Source organism: Neopelma chrysocephalum, unplaced genomic scaffold (genome assembly GCF_003984885.1).
Source record: "Neopelma chrysocephalum unplaced genomic scaffold, ASM398488v2 Primary Assembly neopelma1_347, whole genome shotgun sequence".
Classification (NCBI taxonomy): Eukaryota; Metazoa; Chordata; class Aves; order Passeriformes; family Pipridae; genus Neopelma; species Neopelma chrysocephalum.
In genome coordinates, this window is record NW_020898011.1 from 792,654 (window position 1) to 813,854 (window position 21,201).

Sequence of the window (21,201 nt, forward strand, 5' to 3'; positions counted from 1 at the left end):
CTGTCAGCAGAGCCACTGTGCTTTGTGTTCCCATCCATAATGGGCTTTGCTGGTATCAGTGAAAGGAATTATTTCTATGCATAACATCTTACTTCTGAAAAAGCATCTTCATTATAGCTCCAGACCTCCCAAGTAAAGCAATCATTCTGAAAGCTTTCAGTACTTTCATTCTGCTGGACGGTCGTATCTTCTTCAAAATCAGCTTGGTAGAAAATAGTCATTTGTTTTAGAAACAGGAAGGCTGTAAAGACTCCTGAAGGAAGTAAAAGGAAATAAATGAAACACACAAGTCTTTTAGAGATTTACTAACATTAACAGGAATATGTGTACAGCTCATGATATCTGTTTGCATAATGGCAGTTAGTCCTGATTAATAATGACAGAGCATTTTGCTGCCTGAAAGATATTCTTTTGAGAAAGATGACTGAATTCATTTTTCATTAAATGCTGCAATATGGTTTAGAAAAGATAAGTCTCTATGATTTTATTTTTATATCTTTTCTTCACTGAGGACATCAATACAGCCTGGAGTTGAAACCAAATCCAATTTTCCATTGAAAAGTTGCTTAGTCAAATTCTGCTTGGAGGTCAAAGCAAGTCAGGTCTGTGGGGCTGTCGTTTGGGGAGGTTCTCTAGCACACAAATCAGCGTTTGGGTTGTTTTTATGATTTATAGCCCTTGAAAATTCGTCAAAAGTTAGTATTTATTAAATGATCTCAAGCAAGAGCAAGGTACTGTTTCAAGTTTGACAAATCAGCCTTGGTAATTATTTTTAGGGGGTCATCCATTTCACATACTAGTTTACAGGAATAAAAAGATTTGATAGGAAGAAAAAAATAATCCTGCAATTCAGTGGAGTTACTGAGCTAGAAATCAATTTTCTACCAGTCCCACTGCAGGCCATGGTCTGATAAGTTTACATTTTCGATATTGAACTTTGGTATCACATAGCTTGTGGACCTCAGAGAGACTGTGAAATGGGCCACAACAAGGAGCTCAGAGTTAATAAAATGACAAGTTGTATGTGGAGGGGAAAAGAAATCAGGACCTTTGCCATAACTGACTCTTTGATGAAGACGCTGGGCTGCAGCAGCAGCTGTGAGGGGAGAGATATCAGCTCACCCTCCCCATCTCACTGGGGACTGTGCTCAGCCCTGGTGATGCTAAACCCAAAGATTGCTTCCTTAGGAGCTGTGAACTGCACCTCTGCCTTGTGTTTACTTTAAACAACAGAATAAACCTATTTATTTCTGGGTTTAGCTTGTTTCAGGGTGACCATATGAGTCAGTGCTGAGGCAAAGGGCGTTGATTTTTTTCTATCTTATCAACTGGATGCCTGTAAGTGATAATATTGAAAGAAAGTGAAATAGTGCACTCACACTGAAAACTTTAACCTTCATAGCAATTGTGACCGAAGTGATTCACCCCAAAAAGTTCAGTCTATGACTCCCTTCCCTTCCATTGTGGCTTTATCCTTGCTAATATGTTACTGACTCTTCATGAGGACTGATGATAAAAGCACCCAAGAGTAAAACACTATTACCCTGCTTCTGCCATTTCTTTCACTGAGAAAACTATTGAGATTTGTATTTAGCAAGTCAGACGTGGCTGTTCCGTGTTCAGTTGCTCATGCTAGAAATAAAGATGCTCTAAACAAACATTTTTCCTGATATAACCTTATTTGCAGAAAATTCATAGCTGAGTCATTCCATCTTGCCCAGCATTTTTATGGCTTTTGCCTTCTTTACCAAAATCAAGGTGGTCTTTAGAAGGCTTTGTAAGTGAAAACCATGGCCCCAGACTGAAAAGGTTAATTAATGCAGCTGGATGGATGTGAATGGACCAAGTAATAAAAAGGCACAGTGAGATGGCTGTCAGGTTGAAGCAGGAGTGATAACTTTCCTTTGCACTAATAAGAGAGGAACCTTTTAAACAGCATTTTCAGTTTCCAGGTGGCATTCAAAGGAGCCATGAGAACAGAAACGCTGGATGGGACACAGTCATTGCTTTCCAGCCAGTCACATAATTGGGAATGTAATATAACCTTTAGTCAACAATAAAATTAGCCTTGATTCCAGACAGATATGTGTGTGTGCTCAGAAACTATCTCTGTTGTGGGTGCCTTTTGCAAGCAGTGAATTATTAAAGAAATACAATAACCGAGCCACAAAATTAAATTGGACAGTTGCCTCTCAAAATAGAAGACCCTCTTATTCTTGGTTGTTCTTAATAACACACAGCTATTTGGTTGGGTAATTCAATAAAAGATTTCCTTTCCAGCTTGTTTCCCTTCCCTTTCATTTGCTCTGTGATTTTTTTTCAAATAATGGGGTTGGGATTGTCTTTTTATACTTTTTTTTATACATATTTATCCCTTATGTGGATACAAAGGTGTAAATGCTTTTAAATAAAAATAAGGGTCTATAGAAAGAAGTGAAATGTGGCAGCTGATTTTTTCATCTGATTAATTTTATAAAATATTCCATATTGTAGCTTTAAATAAAATAACGCAGAAAAAGATGGTCAGTCACACAAATTAAACACCATTGACTCTCTTAAAAAAAAAAACAAATTCAAACAAAACAAACAACCTCTAGGTTTTTAGGGTTTACAAAGAACCCAAGTTTCCCATTTAGGAACCATTTGGCCTGTTAAGCTCAATGAATATTTTGTGGGACATGGAAGGTGCTGTCAGTGTGATCTTGAATGCTGTAGCCTGAAACTGATAATCCCTTTGAAATAAAAGGGATGGAAACACATAAAAAAAATAGAGGGCAAAGAGCATTTGTGACCATTGAAATGTTTTCTGTTTTTTGCCATCAGGGTCACTGCTATTACCATGGCACTGTGCAAGGGGACCCCGACTCCTCCGTCAGCCTCAGCACCTGCTCTGGACTCAGGTGAGCCAATATTTCACTAATTCTGCTTAAGAAACCACCCTATAACATGGTAAGGTGTTTTTTTGGTTTTTTTTTCCCTTTTAATCAATGTATCAGTATTGGTGAAGGGTCTGAAGCACCAGGAGTGGCTGAGGCAGCTGTGGGGGCTCTGCCTGGAGAAAAAGAGTCTCAGGAGGGACCTTCTTGCTCTCTGCAACTCTCTGACAGGAGGGTGAGGGTCAATCAGTCTGTTTTCTCTGGTAACAAGTCAGAAGACAAGAGGAAACAGCCTCAAGTTGAGTTGAGAGGTTTAGATTGGACATCAGGGAAAATTTCTTTACTGAAAATGTTGTCAAGTACTGGAACAGGCTGCCCAGGGCAGGGGTTTATTCCTTCTGGAGGGATTTCCAGGACCTGTGGATGTGGCACTTGGGGACATGTGTTAGTGGTGGCCTTGGCAGTGCTGGGGGAATGGTTGGACTTGGTGGTCTTAGAGGGCTTTTCCAACATAAAGGATTCCATGATTCTACTCATTTTACAAATGTTAGCGGAATCTCTACAAATCATTTTCCCTCTAGTTGCTCTAAAGAGGAAAAAAAAAGGAATAGATGACACAGTCTGGGGGGTTTTCCAAGAGCCATCCCTTCTCTTGCTGCACATCCCTCTCTATGCCCTTTGTAGTAATGTGGTGTTTGGCACATTTTTGAGCTGACAGTGCCTGGTGGCCTTCCAGTCCTCCTTGTTCCCAAAAACTGTCTCACCATTGATGTCAGGGCTGCTTTGCAGCTGTGAACTCACGCATGTCCAGCAGCCTCATCATTAGGAGAGGTGGCTCAATAAATTGCCTTCGTGGCACGTGTGATGGTCAGCATTAGGATTTTAGCTGCTTGCTGTCAGAAGAGTAGCAGATTCCCATCACCAAAAAACAAACCTCTTCCGAGTTTGAGAAAGGAATAGGCTGACAACGTTTTAAGTATACAATGGACACAGTTCAGGAAACAATTATCTTTCTTACTTGGACAATCAGAGACTGGTATTTACTCACAGAGCTGTTCCAAATCACAGTAATTAACTGTAAATTGGCTCTAGTGTTCTCCCTGGAAAACCCAGTTTTCCTGTCAGATTTCCAGCTGTCTCAGCCTTTTCTATGTTTAATTTATCTACAAACAGCATGAGTAGCTGGAATCTTTTTCCCTTCATTTTGCTTTTTGTGCAATAGTGGCATTGTCAAGGCTTTTATAAGGGAGCTCTGGGACTGACAGCAGCAGAGAGAGCAAACAGTGGGTTACCAGGACCCCTTTCCCTGTGGGAATGACCCACTTGCTGTAGTGGATGGGATTCCTTTGGCTCATTCCCACACAGAGAGGGGCTTCACTATGTATCTGGCACCTTCCACAAGTTTATCTAATTAACCCCTTGCATGGATCGTGGCAGTCAGCGTTCACCTGTCATTCTCATTGTAAAAATATATGCAAAATTGAAAATTATATGTAAAAATATAATGCAGTGCTCTCAGTATTTTAGTCAAAGGGATCCGAGTGCTGTAAGGTCCACAGGGAAAAACTTGCACCATGTGGGACAGAGTCTTCACTGATGTCTTTGTTTCAGAGCTACCTGAAAAATTCATAACTCTCGAGAGAAAATACTCTCCTCCACATTAGAAGTATTTTCTTTCTTCTCTAATGTGCTCTTTTTACAATTGTCGAGCTCACAGAGTTGTTTCCCAGTTTTAGGCAGTCAGATATGTCAAGGCAGCATATGCTGGCAGTGACACTTTTCTCTCATCTGGCACTACTGCAGACAAATCCCCAGAGTGCAAGCTGACAGTATTAGATTTCTTCTCCACAGGAAAAAAATGGAACAGCATCTTTTTCAAGACAAAGTTTCAGAAGTTTCCTTTGCAATGCATGTTTTGTTCTAGCAGGAGATCAGCTGAGGATACACCTCTGTGTCTGTGCCCATTTAGCTGCTGCATTTGCTGCTGAGATTGGAAAATGGGTTATCCCTTCTACTATCCCAGGTTGCTCCAAGCCCTGTCCACCCTGGCCTTGGATCCAGGAATGGGGCAGCCACAGCTTCTCTGGCAACCTGTGCCAGGGCCTCACCTCCCTTAAAACAAAGAATTTCTTCCTAAAATCTCAGCTAAATCTTCCCTCCTTCAGCTTAAGGCCATTCTTCTTGTCCTCTCACTACATTTGTCCTTTGATCTATCACTACATGCCCTTGATGTCTATTAAAAGGCTTCATAATGATGCACTTGTCAGCTCCATGAACCATCCAGGCCTTCTCATTAAAACCAGTCAGGAATAAAAGCCCAGGTGGTGTGAGATCCCAAAGTAGCTTCATTGAGGTCCTGAGAGCACTAAGCACCTTCTAGAATCAGGCTCACAGTTCACCTGTGCCACCAAAAAACTATTGTGGCAATGCATCCCTTGAGAATTTGGGGGGAAAGATGTAGTGGAAAATGTCCCTGCTCATAGCAGGGGGGTTGGAATTAAATGGCTTTTGTAGGTCCCTTCCAACCCAAACCATTCTTTGATTCTCTGATTTATTGCACATGATCCAGTCTGAAATAATATGAGGAGAAATAGGACAGTTCAAAATACATCGTGGCTTACTTTGCTGGCAACTTTGCTAGCTTGAAAGAATAGTTATGGATGGGATGGGATGGGATAGGATAGGATAGGATAGGATGATGTACTGGAGCAGGGACTCTTGTTTTTCCATGGCGTGCTAAAGACTGCAAGGTGCAGGAGTAGGGACACAAGACACTGTGTGGCCATGGAGCCCCAGGTGAGGACAGTCCCTGGAGCAGGCAGTGGAAGGAAAGGCTGGTCTCACTTTCAGGTCTGTTCCTGGTTTTGTGACAGTTTCGAAGTGAATCAGACAAATCTCTCCGTCTCAGTTTCTCCATCTGTGAAATCCATTTAATGATTTTACCCACCTCACACAGCTGTGGAGCTGGAGTTTAGGTGCCTGAAAAACATCTATTGAAAGGAAGTGCAGGCTGTTATCTCCCTGAAATCTCAGAGCATTAATATCCCCCCATTTCCACTAGACAGGCACGTTGGGCACTGTTCCAGGTGGGAATAGGTAGGAACTGTGTCCTTTTCCTCTGGATTAGGAGAGTTCATTAAAAGACATGAAACAAGTCATAAAGAAAAGGTTCCCCACTTTAGTGTGCTCTGACGCCTCAGTGCTCAGCAGTAGCCAAAGAAGCAAAAAGGATCACAGGAATTACTGAGACAGAAATAGAAGATAAAACAAGACCCCTCATTACCACTTTATAAATCCATAGGGTACTCATGTCTTGAATTCTGCATGCAGTTCTTGTTTTCCCCTCCCCATCCCCACCTCAGAAAAGGAAGAGGCCTTATATCCAGAAGAGGTACAGAAAAGGGCAACAATTATGATCAAAGGTAGGGAACAGCTTTTATCCAAGGACAGAAAATAGACTAGGATTTGTCACTTTTGAAAGGAGATGACGGAGAAAAGGGGCAGGATGAATGTCATGCTGAAGAGGGGACAATTACTGAATATTTTTCATAACCTCAAAATTAGGAGACATCAAATGGAACTTTAGAGCAAAGGAAAGTACTTTTTTTAATTCTCCACATGATGAAGCTCTGGATCTCACTGTCACAGGTGGGTGTCAACGAAAAAAATATCAGTATATTTGAAAAATATGAGACGATTTGGGAAGGGGAGCTCTGCTATGTTCTTATATCTCACCTCTGAATATCTGCTGTTGGCCAAGGCCAGAGATGGGGTGCTGAGCTGGAGGAACTTAGCTCTGACCTACTGCAACCATCAAGGTCTCCCTTACAGTGCAACCACATGGTTGAGCATTTGAGAGGTGTTATTAGGTTGTAAACATGATGTGATTATTCTGTGATGAGGAAGAATCAAATGTGAAATCTGAAAACTAAGACAGTTTTGACTAGTTTGTATTTATCAGGCAGATAGAGGGGTGAGAGATAAAGATGAGTGAGTAGGTTTGGCTCTCTCACACACAGACACAGATATTCCAGCTCTGTTACATCCTCACAGACATAACATTCAAGCTCCTCGTTTCACACAGGAGTACAATGGCATAAATACTTGGATTGGCACTGATAGTTGCCTAAAATGCAGGTTAGAGGAGAATATAATCATGCCATAATCTGTATCCTGCTGGCTCCTCCGGAGAAGGAAGGGCTGAATAGCAGAGAGGAGACAGTAAATGCTGAATGCAGGGAAAGGGAACAATAGGTAATCAGGATTTCTGCTGCCTCCATCTGGATGAGAAAGCCAATTAGACTGTCAAGGCTTGTGGGAAGGTGAAGGTATCACAAAGTCAAGTCGTTTCCTTCCTGTCCCCAGGAAATACCCTCCTGTTCATCTAGCCTGGAGGCCCTTCAAGTTTTTAGCAAATAATTCTGGCCTGCGGCCACCACTCACATCTTCTGCGATAAATTTGTTTAGACTTGAATGATTTTTCCCTTATTACTTTCTCTGTCAGTGCAGAATGCAGCAAACACAGAGAAAACTGCAGCACAAATCTCCCTGGTCCAGGGGCTGGCACAGGACCCTGGCACAGGAATATGCAGCCACAAAGGCATCTGCAGGGACCTGTTGGGGGGCGGGGGGAGCTTGAGACATGCTCTCAGAAACGCCTCAGTAGTTTAAAAACATAAATCTTACAGGAAACCTTTCCTTCTGAAATATCAAAAATATGTTCGAATAGCCTAAGAATCCCTCAGAGTTACCCAGTTCCTAGATAATAAACCCATTCACACACTCAAAAAGTACTCAGTCGTTGTCCAGCCTCATCAGCAGCTGCAAGAGTCTGTGTCCACAGTGGCAGGGATGGGATAAGCCCCCAGAAGGGAATAGATGCTCATTTTCACTGGGATTACACAGTGATGGTACATGAGGCTGCCAATACCAGAGCCATCAATTTTTCTAATGGTCTGGCTGAATTCACTGTATCCCAGACACAGTCAGCTGAACAAGGGATTTAAATGTGACACTCCAGACATCAACTACTTAAAAAAGGAATGGAAGTAGGAAACCAGTGAGAAAAAAAAAAAAGTATAAATTCCTCATGACTTCTCAAGCATGATTTCCCCATGGAAGGGGACATTTCATCCAAAAGTTAAGTTAGGAGGAAATCACAGTTGAGAAAAGCACTGGTTTGGATGTGTGCTTTTCCTCCATAATTTCCGAAGAGCTTTTAGCTCACATAAACATCCCACGTGGTTTGTAATTTATTTGACCATGAGACTACTGGAGGATTTTGAGCTTAGCCTTAAACCCCATTCACTTTCTGGAGTTTCATAGCTTCTGAGTGCTGTCTGTTGGAGGGGTGAACAGCTCCTGGATCACAATCACCTCTGGGATCTGACATGAACAGTATGTCCATCCTGTCACCACTGTGTGCAGTCTGTCCCCACGTGCACAGGGATCACTGCTCCTGCCAGGACAGGCCTGAGGGATGATCCTACCTGGCTGTTTGAGCCTCTCCCTTCTCCACCCAGTCTGGTTCTGGCACTTAATGTGATGTGCAAGTTTGAATCAAGCTTTTATTGCCCCACTGTTTCCTGCACAGTGCTATAAAACCTGCTCACTAAATTGACACTGATGCCAGCATTTTGTTCCTCCTTCGTTTTTCTCTGCTTCCCTTGGTCTGGTTTGTCACCCTCCCAACTGAACCCACACGTGACACTTTCTGTGACAACAAAATTATTGTTTCTTGCAACACAAATGCTGGACATGAGATTGCATTTATTACCTTCCATTCAAGTAACTCCTTGCTTAAATTCCAGGCATCAGAGTTGCAGACCAATCTGCATTCACTCTGCACAGACCTGTCTTGCACTGAAAAAGGATTAAGTGTCTGCTACAGTAGTCTCTGGCCATGACCATGTTTCAGACACTGTGCTAGAGAATATATTTTCAGGTTAATGAAAGACATTGGCTGGAAAAAACTCCCATGTGAGTAATGATGTGTCTGTGTGAGAACACCTCCACCACTCCTGCAATATGTAAAAATGAGAATGCTACTGCTTTCACCTCCCTTTGAGATGTTGCCCTTTGTTGCTTTGGGTCAGATTGGTTATTTTGATGGAATCTGGCTGTGCAGTGTAGTAGGGTAATGGGTTTGTTTGTCTGTTGTGTTGTGTTCTTCATCAATAGGTAATTATTGTCTGTGGTTACTAAAATTTACCCCTTTTTAAAGGTGAGGAACCGATGCAGAAGAGGTGACTTGCCTTTCCAGGGCAGTGATAGAGACAGGAGTATTTCTGCCTCTAGACTCTGTGTTTCCCAGTCCTTTAAAGTTAAAGAATAACCAAACCATTTGGAAAATATCTAAATATCCTATTAGAAAAACAGTCAATAGATCATCTTGCTCATTTATCCCACTCGTATTCATCTGCAACTTATTAAAACAGCCTAAAAGTGAAGTTTTCGTTCGCCACTTCATTTTTCTTTCTCTTTTGTTTGTTTGCCTGCTTACTTGCCTGGGAATTTGTTAAACAAAGTCCTGAGAATGAAGAATGTAGAAGAAAAATAAACAAAAATGCCCTCTCACTGTGTGGATCCCCTCTTGATATGCTGCCTGCAGAGAAACCCTGCAGGGAGGGATTGTTGCACCATGAACATCGTGAGAACAGCACTCCAGGGCCACCAGGCTTCAATTTTGGTACCTCTCCACCTAAAACTCATTGAAATCCATGGCACAGCTGTGGGATCAGCCCCTTTCCTTTTGAAGCTGTGGCATTGATTGTGAAATGATCTTGCAGGTTTTTAAGTGGCACATGAGCACTGCAAGTTTTCATCGTGTCTGTGAGTGTGTGGTGTGTGAGCATGAGAACCCTCTAATTAATTCCTTGCAAACTGAGAACATTCCTCTTCCAGTGGTAATAGAGGTTTTTATTATTACTGTTTAGAAATGAGTATAACTGTGAGCTTCATTAAAACCAAATGTTTAATTGCATTTGTGGATCTCAGGTTTATCGATTGAGTTAACTTCCCCTGGATAGTGCAGCAGAATAATATATAATAGTCTCATATAATGCTGTTTTAGCCAAGTTTTACTTCAGCATCACAATTTCTCAGACAAGTATGTGTTGATGGTTTATGTTGGCAGGGCCTTTGCTTCTGCTGACAAGTTGGAAAAGAAAAATCCCATTTATATTTTGAGATTTCCTAAAGCCTGTTGATTTATGAAATATGACTGGTCTTGCTGTAGCTTTTGTTTTGGTTTTCCTCTTTAAGAGAAAAAAAAAAGTATCACATTTGACTTTATTGACAGTTTAAATAGTGGAATTATTCCATTAAAATTGCATTCCCCCTGATTGAGAGACTCCTGGCAAGTTAAATAGCAATTAATAGCAAATTAATTATATAAGTTATGTTTTAATTTCTCTTTCTTTGAGATGGAGAGAGTTCTCCCATCTCATGGACACATTCCCCATGCATCCATATAAGGGAGTACAGTAGGCAAAGACCAAGGAGTTGTCCACGTCCAGGGCTGACCATCAGCAATGTGGATGGGGTTGGTTTGGTGTTGACCCCCAGACACGAGCAGAAATCAAACCCTGTTGAGAAGTAGAGTAAAAAAATTAACTCAGGCTCAAGACTACACTGGAGCTGCTTCCAGCTGGCTTGGAGCCTGTGAACCACTGTCTGGACATGCTGTATAGGATAGAGATTTTTTTCTTCCCTCTCTGCTACCAGTGATGAAAAAGGCAGAGTGATAGGCTTAGATAGGGTTTGGATTGTCTCCTTTCTTTCCTGCTCAGCTCATTTGCAAGATCTTTCTGACTTCCCAGCATTAGCTTGATTTGGGATTGGGGAAAACTCAGATGGCATGAATTAGACACCTGAAGACTAAAAATTGAATACTTTATGTTGCTTTTTTTTTTCCCCCAAATATTCATAAGCTTGGGAATTCTGGTAGGGTTTTTTTGCCTGGTAGAAGTACTGGTAGAAATCCCACAGATTTCAGCAGAAGTTGGTCTTATGGACCATCCACTTCTTGAGTCCTCACTGAGGGGGGTTGCTGAAGTCCCTTTGGGCTTCCCTGTGTGATTTTTGGCTGGAGATCTCTAATTTAATATATTGACTATTTGTCACATTGGAAAACCTTATATTATTTAACAATAATACTTCCTGAAAAATAGTAAAGTTGTACCATCTTGTACTTCGGGGTCTATAGGATGACTCAGACATGTGGGAGAACTCTGTTCAAGAGGGAGACACAGAACTGGTGAAGGAGTAACAGAGGCTTCTTTGAAACACCTGACAAGAGTGGAGGGAAACAGTAGTTATGGATTTATTTTATTTGCATCAAATTCTTAGTACTGAATGACTGGTAGATTTTTTTGGTTCAGACCAAAGAAAGAAAGAAACCATAGCTTTTGACTAGTTACATTCTTAAGGTGCTGTGCTTGGCACTGGTCAGTGGGGGGAAAATGCAACTGTAGGAAAAGAAAATTAGTCGAAACCAGAGAGCTGGCCAAGAAAATTCATATTTGATATTCATTATCTTATTACAGATGGTCACAAGCCAAGTGCTGATATCCTGTAGGCAGCACTCAAGGGATAAGTGTGCCTCAAATGAAAAGTATGTTTGCCTTTATGCCTAATCTGCAGATTTTCTTTACCATGGGAGTGCTCCACATGCAAAGGTGGAACTGTCCTTAAAGGCTCATGCTTGGGGTGGAAGTCAGACAGCCCTGAGCCTGATATGCTCAATAAAAACCAAAATTAATTACTGATATATGATCATTTGTCCATATCTTCTTCAACTAAAGAAAATGAGGGGTAAATAAATGGTTATTTAGTTGTTTTAGACAGTAGCTGGGTATTCAAGGGATACTTCAGATATTTGGTATTGATGTGGCATGTTTTGGATATGAACTCCTGGAAACAAGATACTGGCTTTAAAATAGGGAAAAAAAAGATAGAAAGAACTCTACCCAGTAAAAGAATACTTCTAAGTCTCTCCCTTCCTGGTGTGTTTCTAACTGAAGAAAATTATTTAAGTCTCTAATTTTTAAATGGAACGTTCTAAGTATAAGTTTAATGTTAAAAATAAAACTCTTCATTGTTTTATATTGGTTTTGAGTTGCCAGTACAGGGCTGGCCCATTTCAAACAGTGACTAATGGACTCCTGCCTCCAGTGCTCATTCCAGCTGCCTCCAAAATTAAATGATTAATTGCACAAGGCAAAGACAGCAATCCTTATTTGATTGGGCTGATTACAGAGTTGCTGGTTATTGGAGTAAAGGGAATACACTGTCCTAGTTTCCTAAATTCTCCAAGGAACACGGCAGGTCTGATAATAATTTAGAAGTGTGGGGTGTAAGGTTACTCAAATCAGGGGTGACCTGCTCAGAGGTCTCTCATATGTCATGGATGCTCTTTGTATCCTGGCTGGAGCTGCAAAGGCCCCGTGATAAATCAGTCCTGCTTTTCCAGCTGTAATCCATCACCCACAGCCTGCTGTGTGATGGCTGAGGAATATATCTTACCTGATCTGCCACGGGTGCTAAGGAAGCTAAAAATGAATTATCAGCTCCTGAGCCTTGGTTCACATCAGTAAATGCTGTTGTACAGGCTTTAATATCATGGTTTTTCACTCTTCTTTTTTCTCTTGGACTTTTAGCTGTTCTAGTAACAGTGGAATGCTTGTCTGTTGGCTTGGTTGAACTGGTGTCAATGATGTTCTGTAGCAAGATTGTGAAGCTTGGAATGAATATTGCAGTTAATGGTTAGGAGACCAAAGACTTTGAGTTTCTTCATCGTATCTTAGAATACCTAAGGCAGCTTTTCCCCAATAATATTGCTTTTTATATTTAAATCAGTCTTTATGGTGTCATTAGCCTGCTTTTGGGTCCTTCTTCTTTCTCTTTTTTTGCCTTTTTTTTTTTTTAGCTTTCTGCAGAAGAATTGTACAGCGACATGTATTGGTCTCAAAATGGTTGTAGTATCTTACCTTTGTTGCTACACAGACAGAAATAAAAAGGGCAGAAACTTCTAAAAAGACACACTAATAAAATACAGCCAGTTTTGTGCTGAAAAATATTGCTGTTTAATAGCATATAGATGGTATAGAGCAGTTTAGAGCAGGAATTGAGGAAGAATGCCTTGGCCAATTAAAAGGTTCATGGAGTTCCAGATACAATTACATTGTAATTACTGGTTCAAATTAAGGGTTCAAAACCTTTATAATTTAAAGACAGGAGGAAATTAATAATGAAGCGTAGTGTCCAATGTAGTGTCTAATTGATGAATTTTTACACTACCTCACAAACAAATGTTTATCCATAGTTTAGTAAAGAGAAATGGTTTTTAAAGAGTGTTTTTCCATAGTCACACAGGTACCCAACAAAACCTGATGTCCAGCTTCACGTAGGAATTATGTAGGACCCTCCTGTGTGGTTGGTAGAATGGGGTCAGGATGCAAGTCAGGCACAGAATGTTAAATTCCTTCCTTACTTAGCAATTTCTACCTGAACCTTGTCTGCAAACCTACTGCATGCCTTCTAATGCTGTGCCAGTCCTGATGTACAGGAGTTTTCTTACTTTGGGGTCTACAGTTGCAGTTACAATTAGTCATTCCAGAGGTCTTGCTGGAGATGATCCTATTTTGTATAATATGGTACCAGAAATCCTATTCCAGCATGTGCAGACCATGGACTCCCACCCCACACTGTCTGTGTTTGCTGGGCTGGGCTGAACGAGCAGCTTCCTTAGAATTGGAAAGATCATGGAATCACAGAATGGTTTGGGTTGGAAAGGACCTTAAATATCATCTGGTTTCACCCCCAGCCATGGGCAGGGACACCTTCCACTAGCCCAGGTTGCTCCAAACCCCGTCCAACCTGGCCTTGGACACTTCCAGGGATGGGGCAGCCACAGCTTCTCTGGGCAACCTGTGCAAGGACCTCACCACCCTCACAGCCAACAATTCTTTCCCAATATCCCATCTAACCCTGCCCTCTGGCAGTGGGAAACCATTCCCCCTTGTCCTGTCCTTCCAGGCCCTTGTCCCAGCTCTCTTGGAGCCCCTTTAGGCACTGGAAGGGGCTCTAAGTTCTCCCTGGAGCCTTCTCTTCTCCAGGCTGAACAGCTCCAACTCTCTCACACTGTCATACATCCAACCTTTTGTCAGCTTTGTTTTGCTGTAGCATCTTAGAATAACAGGCCAGGACCCAGCACAAGAACCAAAGAATGTTTTTTTTATTTGGTGAGTTGTCTGGAGCATACAGGGGGAGAGGTTTTTGGTTAGGAGGCAGCACATGCAACCCAGAATTGCTACATGTCCTAAGTTCTTCCACATCTTTCTTGGACGTTGTTTCTCTTCCTAACCCCTCTTTCCTCTTTTCAGCTTAAAGTAGTGCAGCAAGAGCTTTTTCATTGATGGAAAATCTGAGATCCTCAGAGACCAGGTGCTATTGCTGTCAAAATTATTATTTTGGGCAGTAAAATGAGTTAAACAGGGATCCACTGTTAATATATCTGAGCTTTCCTCTGCTGCCCCACTGTGCAATATTTAATAACTGTTCTGACACCGCAGTGCCTCTTTCATCTGGCAGAGCCAATGCTCCCATCAGTGCTTGGTCTAAAGGTGTAATGCTCACTGCAGACCACAATGGATGGCTCCAGGCTGTACTTTTCCTTACAAAGGCATTTCTCCAGGCTTTTGTTCATTCCCATTTGCCACGGGGCCTCAGAAGCACGGGCTCCGTGACTCCCTCAGCGATGGCAGTGCATCACCGGGAGAGTGGAAAACAAATAAAACACAAATATAATTTTACTCTGCAGTGCAGCACTTCAGAAGAGACAAATTTTCTGTGAGCCATTGCTTCTTTTAAAGTATAGTGTGCTGCAATGACAAATACACAGCTTTGATGTTTCCTGCTCCACTCGACCATGACATTGTAAATCAGCGTTTTGCTTTCTCATGCTCCATCATTATTAAATCTGTTGTAACTTTGTTGTAGTTCCAAACCATGCATCTTACTCTGCTCTCCTCCGTTCCAGGGGAATTATTGTGTTTGGAAACAAAAGCTACATTCTGGAGCCATTAGAAGGTGCTACAAATGAACACAGGATCTACCGAGCAGAGAATCTGAAAATAGCCCCGGGATCCTGCGGCCACCAGCTGGACATCTCTGCCCCGAGAACTGATGACAATGACACATCACACCATTCTCAAGCTGGCAGGGTAGGTGGATGATGCACTTTTATATGTCTGGTTGGTTGCATTTCCATATTGCTGCCTGTCAAAACTCTGTTACAAAGAGTTGAGCAAACCATGAACCCACATCAACAACTGTCGGTGTCATCTGCTTAAGTGCAGGCTTGAAATTACTTGTTAAAGCTTTATTCCTTTTTCTCATTCTACATGCATAACTCGCTTTTTACTTTCTTTTCAACATGTTATTTTCACCATATTATGGTAATATATTTTGCTTCTTCCATGATTACAACCAGAATTTAAGACCCCCTAAGAATACTGAGCAGTGTCTGGAAAAGCTCTTGCCCGCCCAAGGTGGAGGAGAACATGATAGCTGTGATGCTTTGCTAATATCAGGTTTTGAAACACTACATTCTGGTAGGAAAGTCTTTTATGCAGACAAAACAAATTCTCACCATATTATTTTACAGATGTATTATTGTAGTTGCTTTTATGTAGGCAGAAGTGCACTTCATGTGAAATGCTAATAGAAACTGCAGAAAATTAAATGAGCTAAAAATCAGGAAGAGAAAATACTGCAATGAGTTTGTCTATGTATTGGATGAGGATTGTAGAAAAGGCTGCTTTAGGGGTTCAGGAATTATATACTGATACCAATCTGCCCTCAGCATTTATTAAATGTCACCTATGGGGATTTGTACTTGCATGTAGGACTAAGTCTCTGCATCTGGTCAATTGTTAAGGAAAACAACCTAAATTACATCCCTAGATATTATTTGTGTAGTAGAATTATTTGACATTTTAGGAATATTAAATATTACATCTAAAGTATTAGCCTTTGCATATACCATTTTAAGAATTAAATGCATTTCTAAAAATACCTATAGGTTGAAAGCATTGGAAAAGTACTTTTCATAACTTTATTAAAGTTTCCACAAATTCTTCATGACTTCTGACTGAATTTCACTGAAGTAATCAAAGCAACACTGAAATAAAATGTGTGCACATAACAAACTGACACAGTCAAAGCAATTTATTATTACCCTTATGGTTCTCACATTTTGTTGATGGCTTCAACCACATCCCAGTATTCACTTTAAATATCTGAAAACTATTTTTGCTGTGGTTCAGTGGACATAATTATAAAACCTGTCAACAGTCACATCATATGGATAGGTACAATATACATAATGAGTGTCTTGGATACATTTCTAATGTAGAAATTTTGAAAGTTGTCAAATGTAATGTGTGAAGCGAGTTTTCATATTTCAGTGTTGTCATCAGCTAAGCAAACTGTCAGGACACACTGAATAAAGGTGACCTGTAAAATAGGGAGACACAAGGCTGCTCCAAATTCCACTGGGTGACAGACTTAAGCAGAAATCAAGTCTTAAGTTCAGGGGGAGGTTTTTGTTCACTGCTTTCCCCCCACTCTTCACTTAACTACCTACACTGAATCCTTATTGAGCAGAGCTGAAATGTGAGACCAGTGTATCACAGAGTTAGTCTAACCTTTGGGTTAGATGTAAGTACAGATAAATGATGGGACACGCAGCAGACTCAGCTTCCCAGATCCAAACATGAGCCTCAACAGAGCAATTCAGGTGATGCACAGATGTCTGCAGACACGTTTTGCCCTGTTGGAGCCGGGGCACTATAAATACTGGGTCATTTCATGACTCAGTGGACCCTCAAATTGCAGCAGGGAGCGTTTTCCAGCTGAGCTCCACTGAGATAGGATCCTACAGAAAGCAAGGCCGATGTGTAGGACAGCACCTGCAGTATGGAATTTTCTCTGTAGCCACAAAAAACCTTGTGGTGGTGGACACAGGTCAGGCAGGTGAGTTGTTTGGGGCAAGTGGGTCACAGAGAAAGAGAGAGGCTGCACCACTGCAGTGTGAATCCAAGCCATGCTAATTCTGAGGCAGAGAGGCATGAGGAATGGCTACAGCTGCATGGGATAGCAGTTTTGTGGTAGAATCAGGTGTGGTAGAAGCAGGGGAGAAAGATGACAGCCAGTGGAACAAAGCACATTGCCCCCCATCTGTCCATCTGTCATGGCTTTATTATTGACTCTTCATTTTAGTCCTGAAGGATTAACTCAGGCAGTGGGCTGTGCATTGATGCAGCTGGCTGCAGAGAGCAAGCTGGAAAAGGTCATAATTGGGTGTATTTTATAAATAAATATTGTATCCCAGGAATGCACATAGTCTTTGGGTAAATCTCAGGAACAGACTTGTTATGCAAGGCAGTTACCAGAGGCTTATGTGATGATACACTGCCAGCCAATTTCTCTGCAGCAAACCCTCTCCAGTCCAAACAGTTTTACTCTTGGTAAGAAGTAAATGTTTTAAACTGACTGATGTAACAGAGCTCTTCCTGTATATTTGTACTTGGATTTTCCTGTGTCACCTTTTCTTCTTCATTTGGAAGAGGGTGGGAGGCACCTTGGGGGTACATCTCTCTTGTAATAAATTTCAGGACAATGTTAGACTTTAGTATCTGAGAGATCAATTCCAGCACAAACCACACCCACGTGGTCATTTGCCTTATGTGGCATCTCGCTCATGTCTGATGTATTTTGCAGAGAACAAGTTGCCCAGAGAAGCTGTGGCTGCCCCATCCCTGGAAGTGTCCAAGGCCAGGTTGGACAGGGCTTGGGGCAACCTGGGCTAGTGGAAGGTGTCCCTGCCCATGGCAGGGGGTTGAAACAGGATGGTTTTAGGGTCCCTTCCAACCCAAATCATTCTGTGATTCCATGAAATCAAGCTCTGCCAGAGCACTGTAGGTTCTGCTGGAGTCTTCTGAGACAACACAGGCCCTTTGTACTGCACCTGTTGTTGTTCCAGGAACAGCAGGAGGGGACAGAATGACTTCTTGGTGTCCTGGTTTCCATCCAGCTCATCACCAGGCACTGCTGCTGCCCTGTGTGGCAGATGAGGCAGGGCCATGTGCACCAAGGCTGTGCACACACCGTGACTCCATGGAGGTCACAATGGGCTCCAGCAGAGTATGAGAAAGGGACAGAGAACCCAAATACCAGAAGTTTTGAGAGCATCTACCTCAGCTCATCTGACAGACCCCCTGATAAGTGTAATCCTATGAAGGGGTTTTATCCTTGATGTTTAGTTCATTAACAATAGATTTTACTTCTCTCTCTGTTCATAAACACCGTCCAAATGGAATTTAACACTTTCCCAGTTATTGCAGTTAGAAGGCTGTGTAATGCTATTAAATATGAGTTTAAAAATCAGTTACCAAAGATCACATTGTTCACTTTCCTCTAAACACGAGGTTTCTTGCCAAACATCCAAAATGATTAATCTGCAGATAACAAAGATAATGTGAAGAAAACTTTGTGAAATTTGGCTGGAAGGCGATGTGCAACACTGGCTGAGCTTAGGAGATCACACAGTTTGCCTTGGAACAGTTTTCTTTGGAAAGCTTTAGTCATGTTTTAGGTTACAGAGCAATGGTTTAGTTCAAGACATCATGGTCAGTAGTAGGTCAGACATCTGCTTAAGCCCCTTAAGTTCTGGCACGAAGATCAGATATTCTGCTGAGACCTCTTTTCACTAACTGTCTTATTCCAGACACATGGCAGAATAGATCCTCAGCTGCTGTAAATCAAAACTTTTACAGGCATTAATAGGTCACTTAAATTCAGGGTGGCAGAGGATCTGTGCTATGATTTGTACTATTGCAAAATCATTTCACTTTCTTCACTGCTTTTTTTTTTAAGCTGAACGTTGTGATTCTTTTAGACCTGCATTTAAAACTGCAAGTATCACGACCAGCTCTTTTATATGAATATGCAGATACAAAATTCAGTGTATGCCTTCCATTTTTAGAGTATTAATTTTCTTCCCCAGACACTGACAGTTGGTTCTGCTTTTTTTCTGCAGTTTTTATTCTTGGGTTTTTCTTCCTACATAATTTATCAGTTGACCTCTTGACCTCTTCTCTGCTTCACTCAATATCCCTTTATCTCTCATTTTTCTTAGTAGCCAGTTTGTCTACTGTATGAAATGTTTGTTAGAAGTTATCTCATCACTTCTTTAAATGTGCCTTGGAAACAGCAAAGATCTTTCTGCTAGAGGTGATATTCTCCTGCGAGGAAAGATAACTCAAATGTTTCAACTGCAGAAAGCTGAAAGGTTGAGAGAGATTTTGCTCCACTCTGCTGCTTTCTGTGATCAAATCCTGGGGGTTTTTTGTAAGTAAGGAAAACTTCCATGAGGAGAAGGAATACAACACAAATTCAAACGTAGGGAAATCTTTGGAAATCTGAGATGTTGTGTATCTCCTCTTGCAAGCACTTTGTTGTACTGAGGCTGAAAACAAAATACAATTTTCATGATTTTTTGACAGTACAAGAGGGAGACTCTGAAGACAACGAAGTATGTGGAGCTTGTTATTGTGGCAGATAATCGGGAGGTAAGGAACTTAAAAATAAATAGTTATGGGAAGCATGGGTAGGAAATGGTTAACTCAGATCAGTTACCATGGTACTGCAAGTAATACAATGCCAATAATATGATGGTTTTCAGAAGTAAATAATTTTCCCTAATTAGGGCTAAGCAGTGGAAGGAATTATTAAGACAGGACAATACTGAGTCAATTGTAAAATGTCTTGTAATACTTCATGGAATTTGACTCTCAAATAACAGGGATATCTGTCAGTACTGAACAAGAGCCAAATATTAATTCACTGCCCAGGGTCTCCTTGAGCAAGTTAAGTCCTCGCTGCCATTCCCTCTGCCCTCAGTGGGGCTGTCAGTGCTTTTGAAGCAGCACTTTACCATCACAGCTCATGGAACATGACTGACTTCCTGATGGTTTGCACACAGAGCTTCAAAGCCAGGAAAAGGCATTGGCTGTAGAAGTGTTCCCATGAGCTGAGTGGCAGGCAAAGATCTAAATCTTAGTTTGAATTATTTTGCTCCTTAGTTATTTTTTTTTGTGTCCTTGAACACTGCCAGGCAGGGAATTGCAACCACTCTACTGCGAGACCCACTAAGAGGGGAGCGTTTTTCCCAAAACATCAGTCCCTAAAAGATCTCTATGTAAGATTTAGAGCTTTTAAAACCTTTTCATGAGATCCAAAGTCCTACCCCATAGCTTGTGCTTTTTCTGAGGCAGACTGTGTTCCCATGAATCCAGTATGTCTGCTGACAGCTTTTGGCTGCACCCTGTAATTCCCAAACACCCCTGATGCTCCTGATGTGCTGGCAAAGTAAGGTGGCTGTTGGGGGAAACTGTGGTATTTGTGCTGCTGGTAAATTGATCCTTTACATTCCAAGTTTCAGAGGCAAGGCAAGGATGTGGAAAAAATCAAGCAGAGGCTGATAGAAATTGCAAACTACGTTGATAAGGTAGGAATATGAGGATTGTTTCACTTTTTCCAACCTTACTACACTTTCTGAGGGATGTTGCTGTGAAATCTGTGTTTCTTCTAGTAGTAAATTAAGAAAGACACTGTGCTCAGATCAGCACCTTTCACAACCTTGTCCACTCACCCTTTCAAGGAGGTAACCCTGCAGCTTTCCTAATACTCCAGTGTTTCAGAGCAATGTTTCTCTCCAACCAGTCAAATCAAAAGAGTAAATTTAAACCTTTTGTGTGGTCTTGAATACACTAAGCCATGAGCTCTGCTCTGCTGTAAGGGGATGCATGGATCTGTGGAAGCATTGTTCCTAAAGACAGGCATAATTTAGAGCTAGGATTTTTTTCACCTGGGAGGAGGGTGGAGATAATCACCTCTGTAACAGCCTATAGAAAATAAAAGGATTATTTTAAGGAGGAATTTGGAGAAAAAAAAGTCCTTTGCAGCAACAAGGGAAGGTCCAACTGTAAGGCCAGCAAAGGATCTGTGAAGACACAGTTAATAAGATGTAGAATCCAGGGAAAATGGGAGAATTAAAAATATGCAGTGTTTAAGGAAGCAGAAGTTGATGGCTCATATTGAGAGCAATAAGAGAGACATACACTAGATTCTTATTTGTTCTGAAGTCATTTCTTAACAATAAAGGCTAAGAGTCCTGTACAGTGGTTTTTGAGCAAATTGGAGTTTATTTTTGTTGGGCCATACAGCCAGAAAACATTAGGAGTCCAGTAGTGAAATTATA

The 21,201-nt window shown here is 41.4% G+C and overlaps 1 protein-coding gene across 1 annotated transcript in view; it reads left to right on the top strand.

The window, feature by feature from the left end:
• ADAM12 (ADAM metallopeptidase domain 12) overlaps positions 1-21,201 on the top strand; it is a 183,426-nt gene that overhangs the window by 104,870 nt on the left and 57,355 nt on the right. Inside the window, exons 5-8 of the mRNA XM_027705707.1 lie at positions 2,824-2,900; positions 14,917-15,100; positions 19,445-19,510; positions 20,377-20,448. Of these exons, the coding sequence (XP_027561508.1) occupies positions 2,824-2,900; positions 14,917-15,100; positions 19,445-19,510; positions 20,377-20,448 (399 nt within the window). The remainder of the gene's footprint in view (positions 1-2,823; positions 2,901-14,916; positions 15,101-19,444; positions 19,511-20,376; positions 20,449-21,201) is intronic.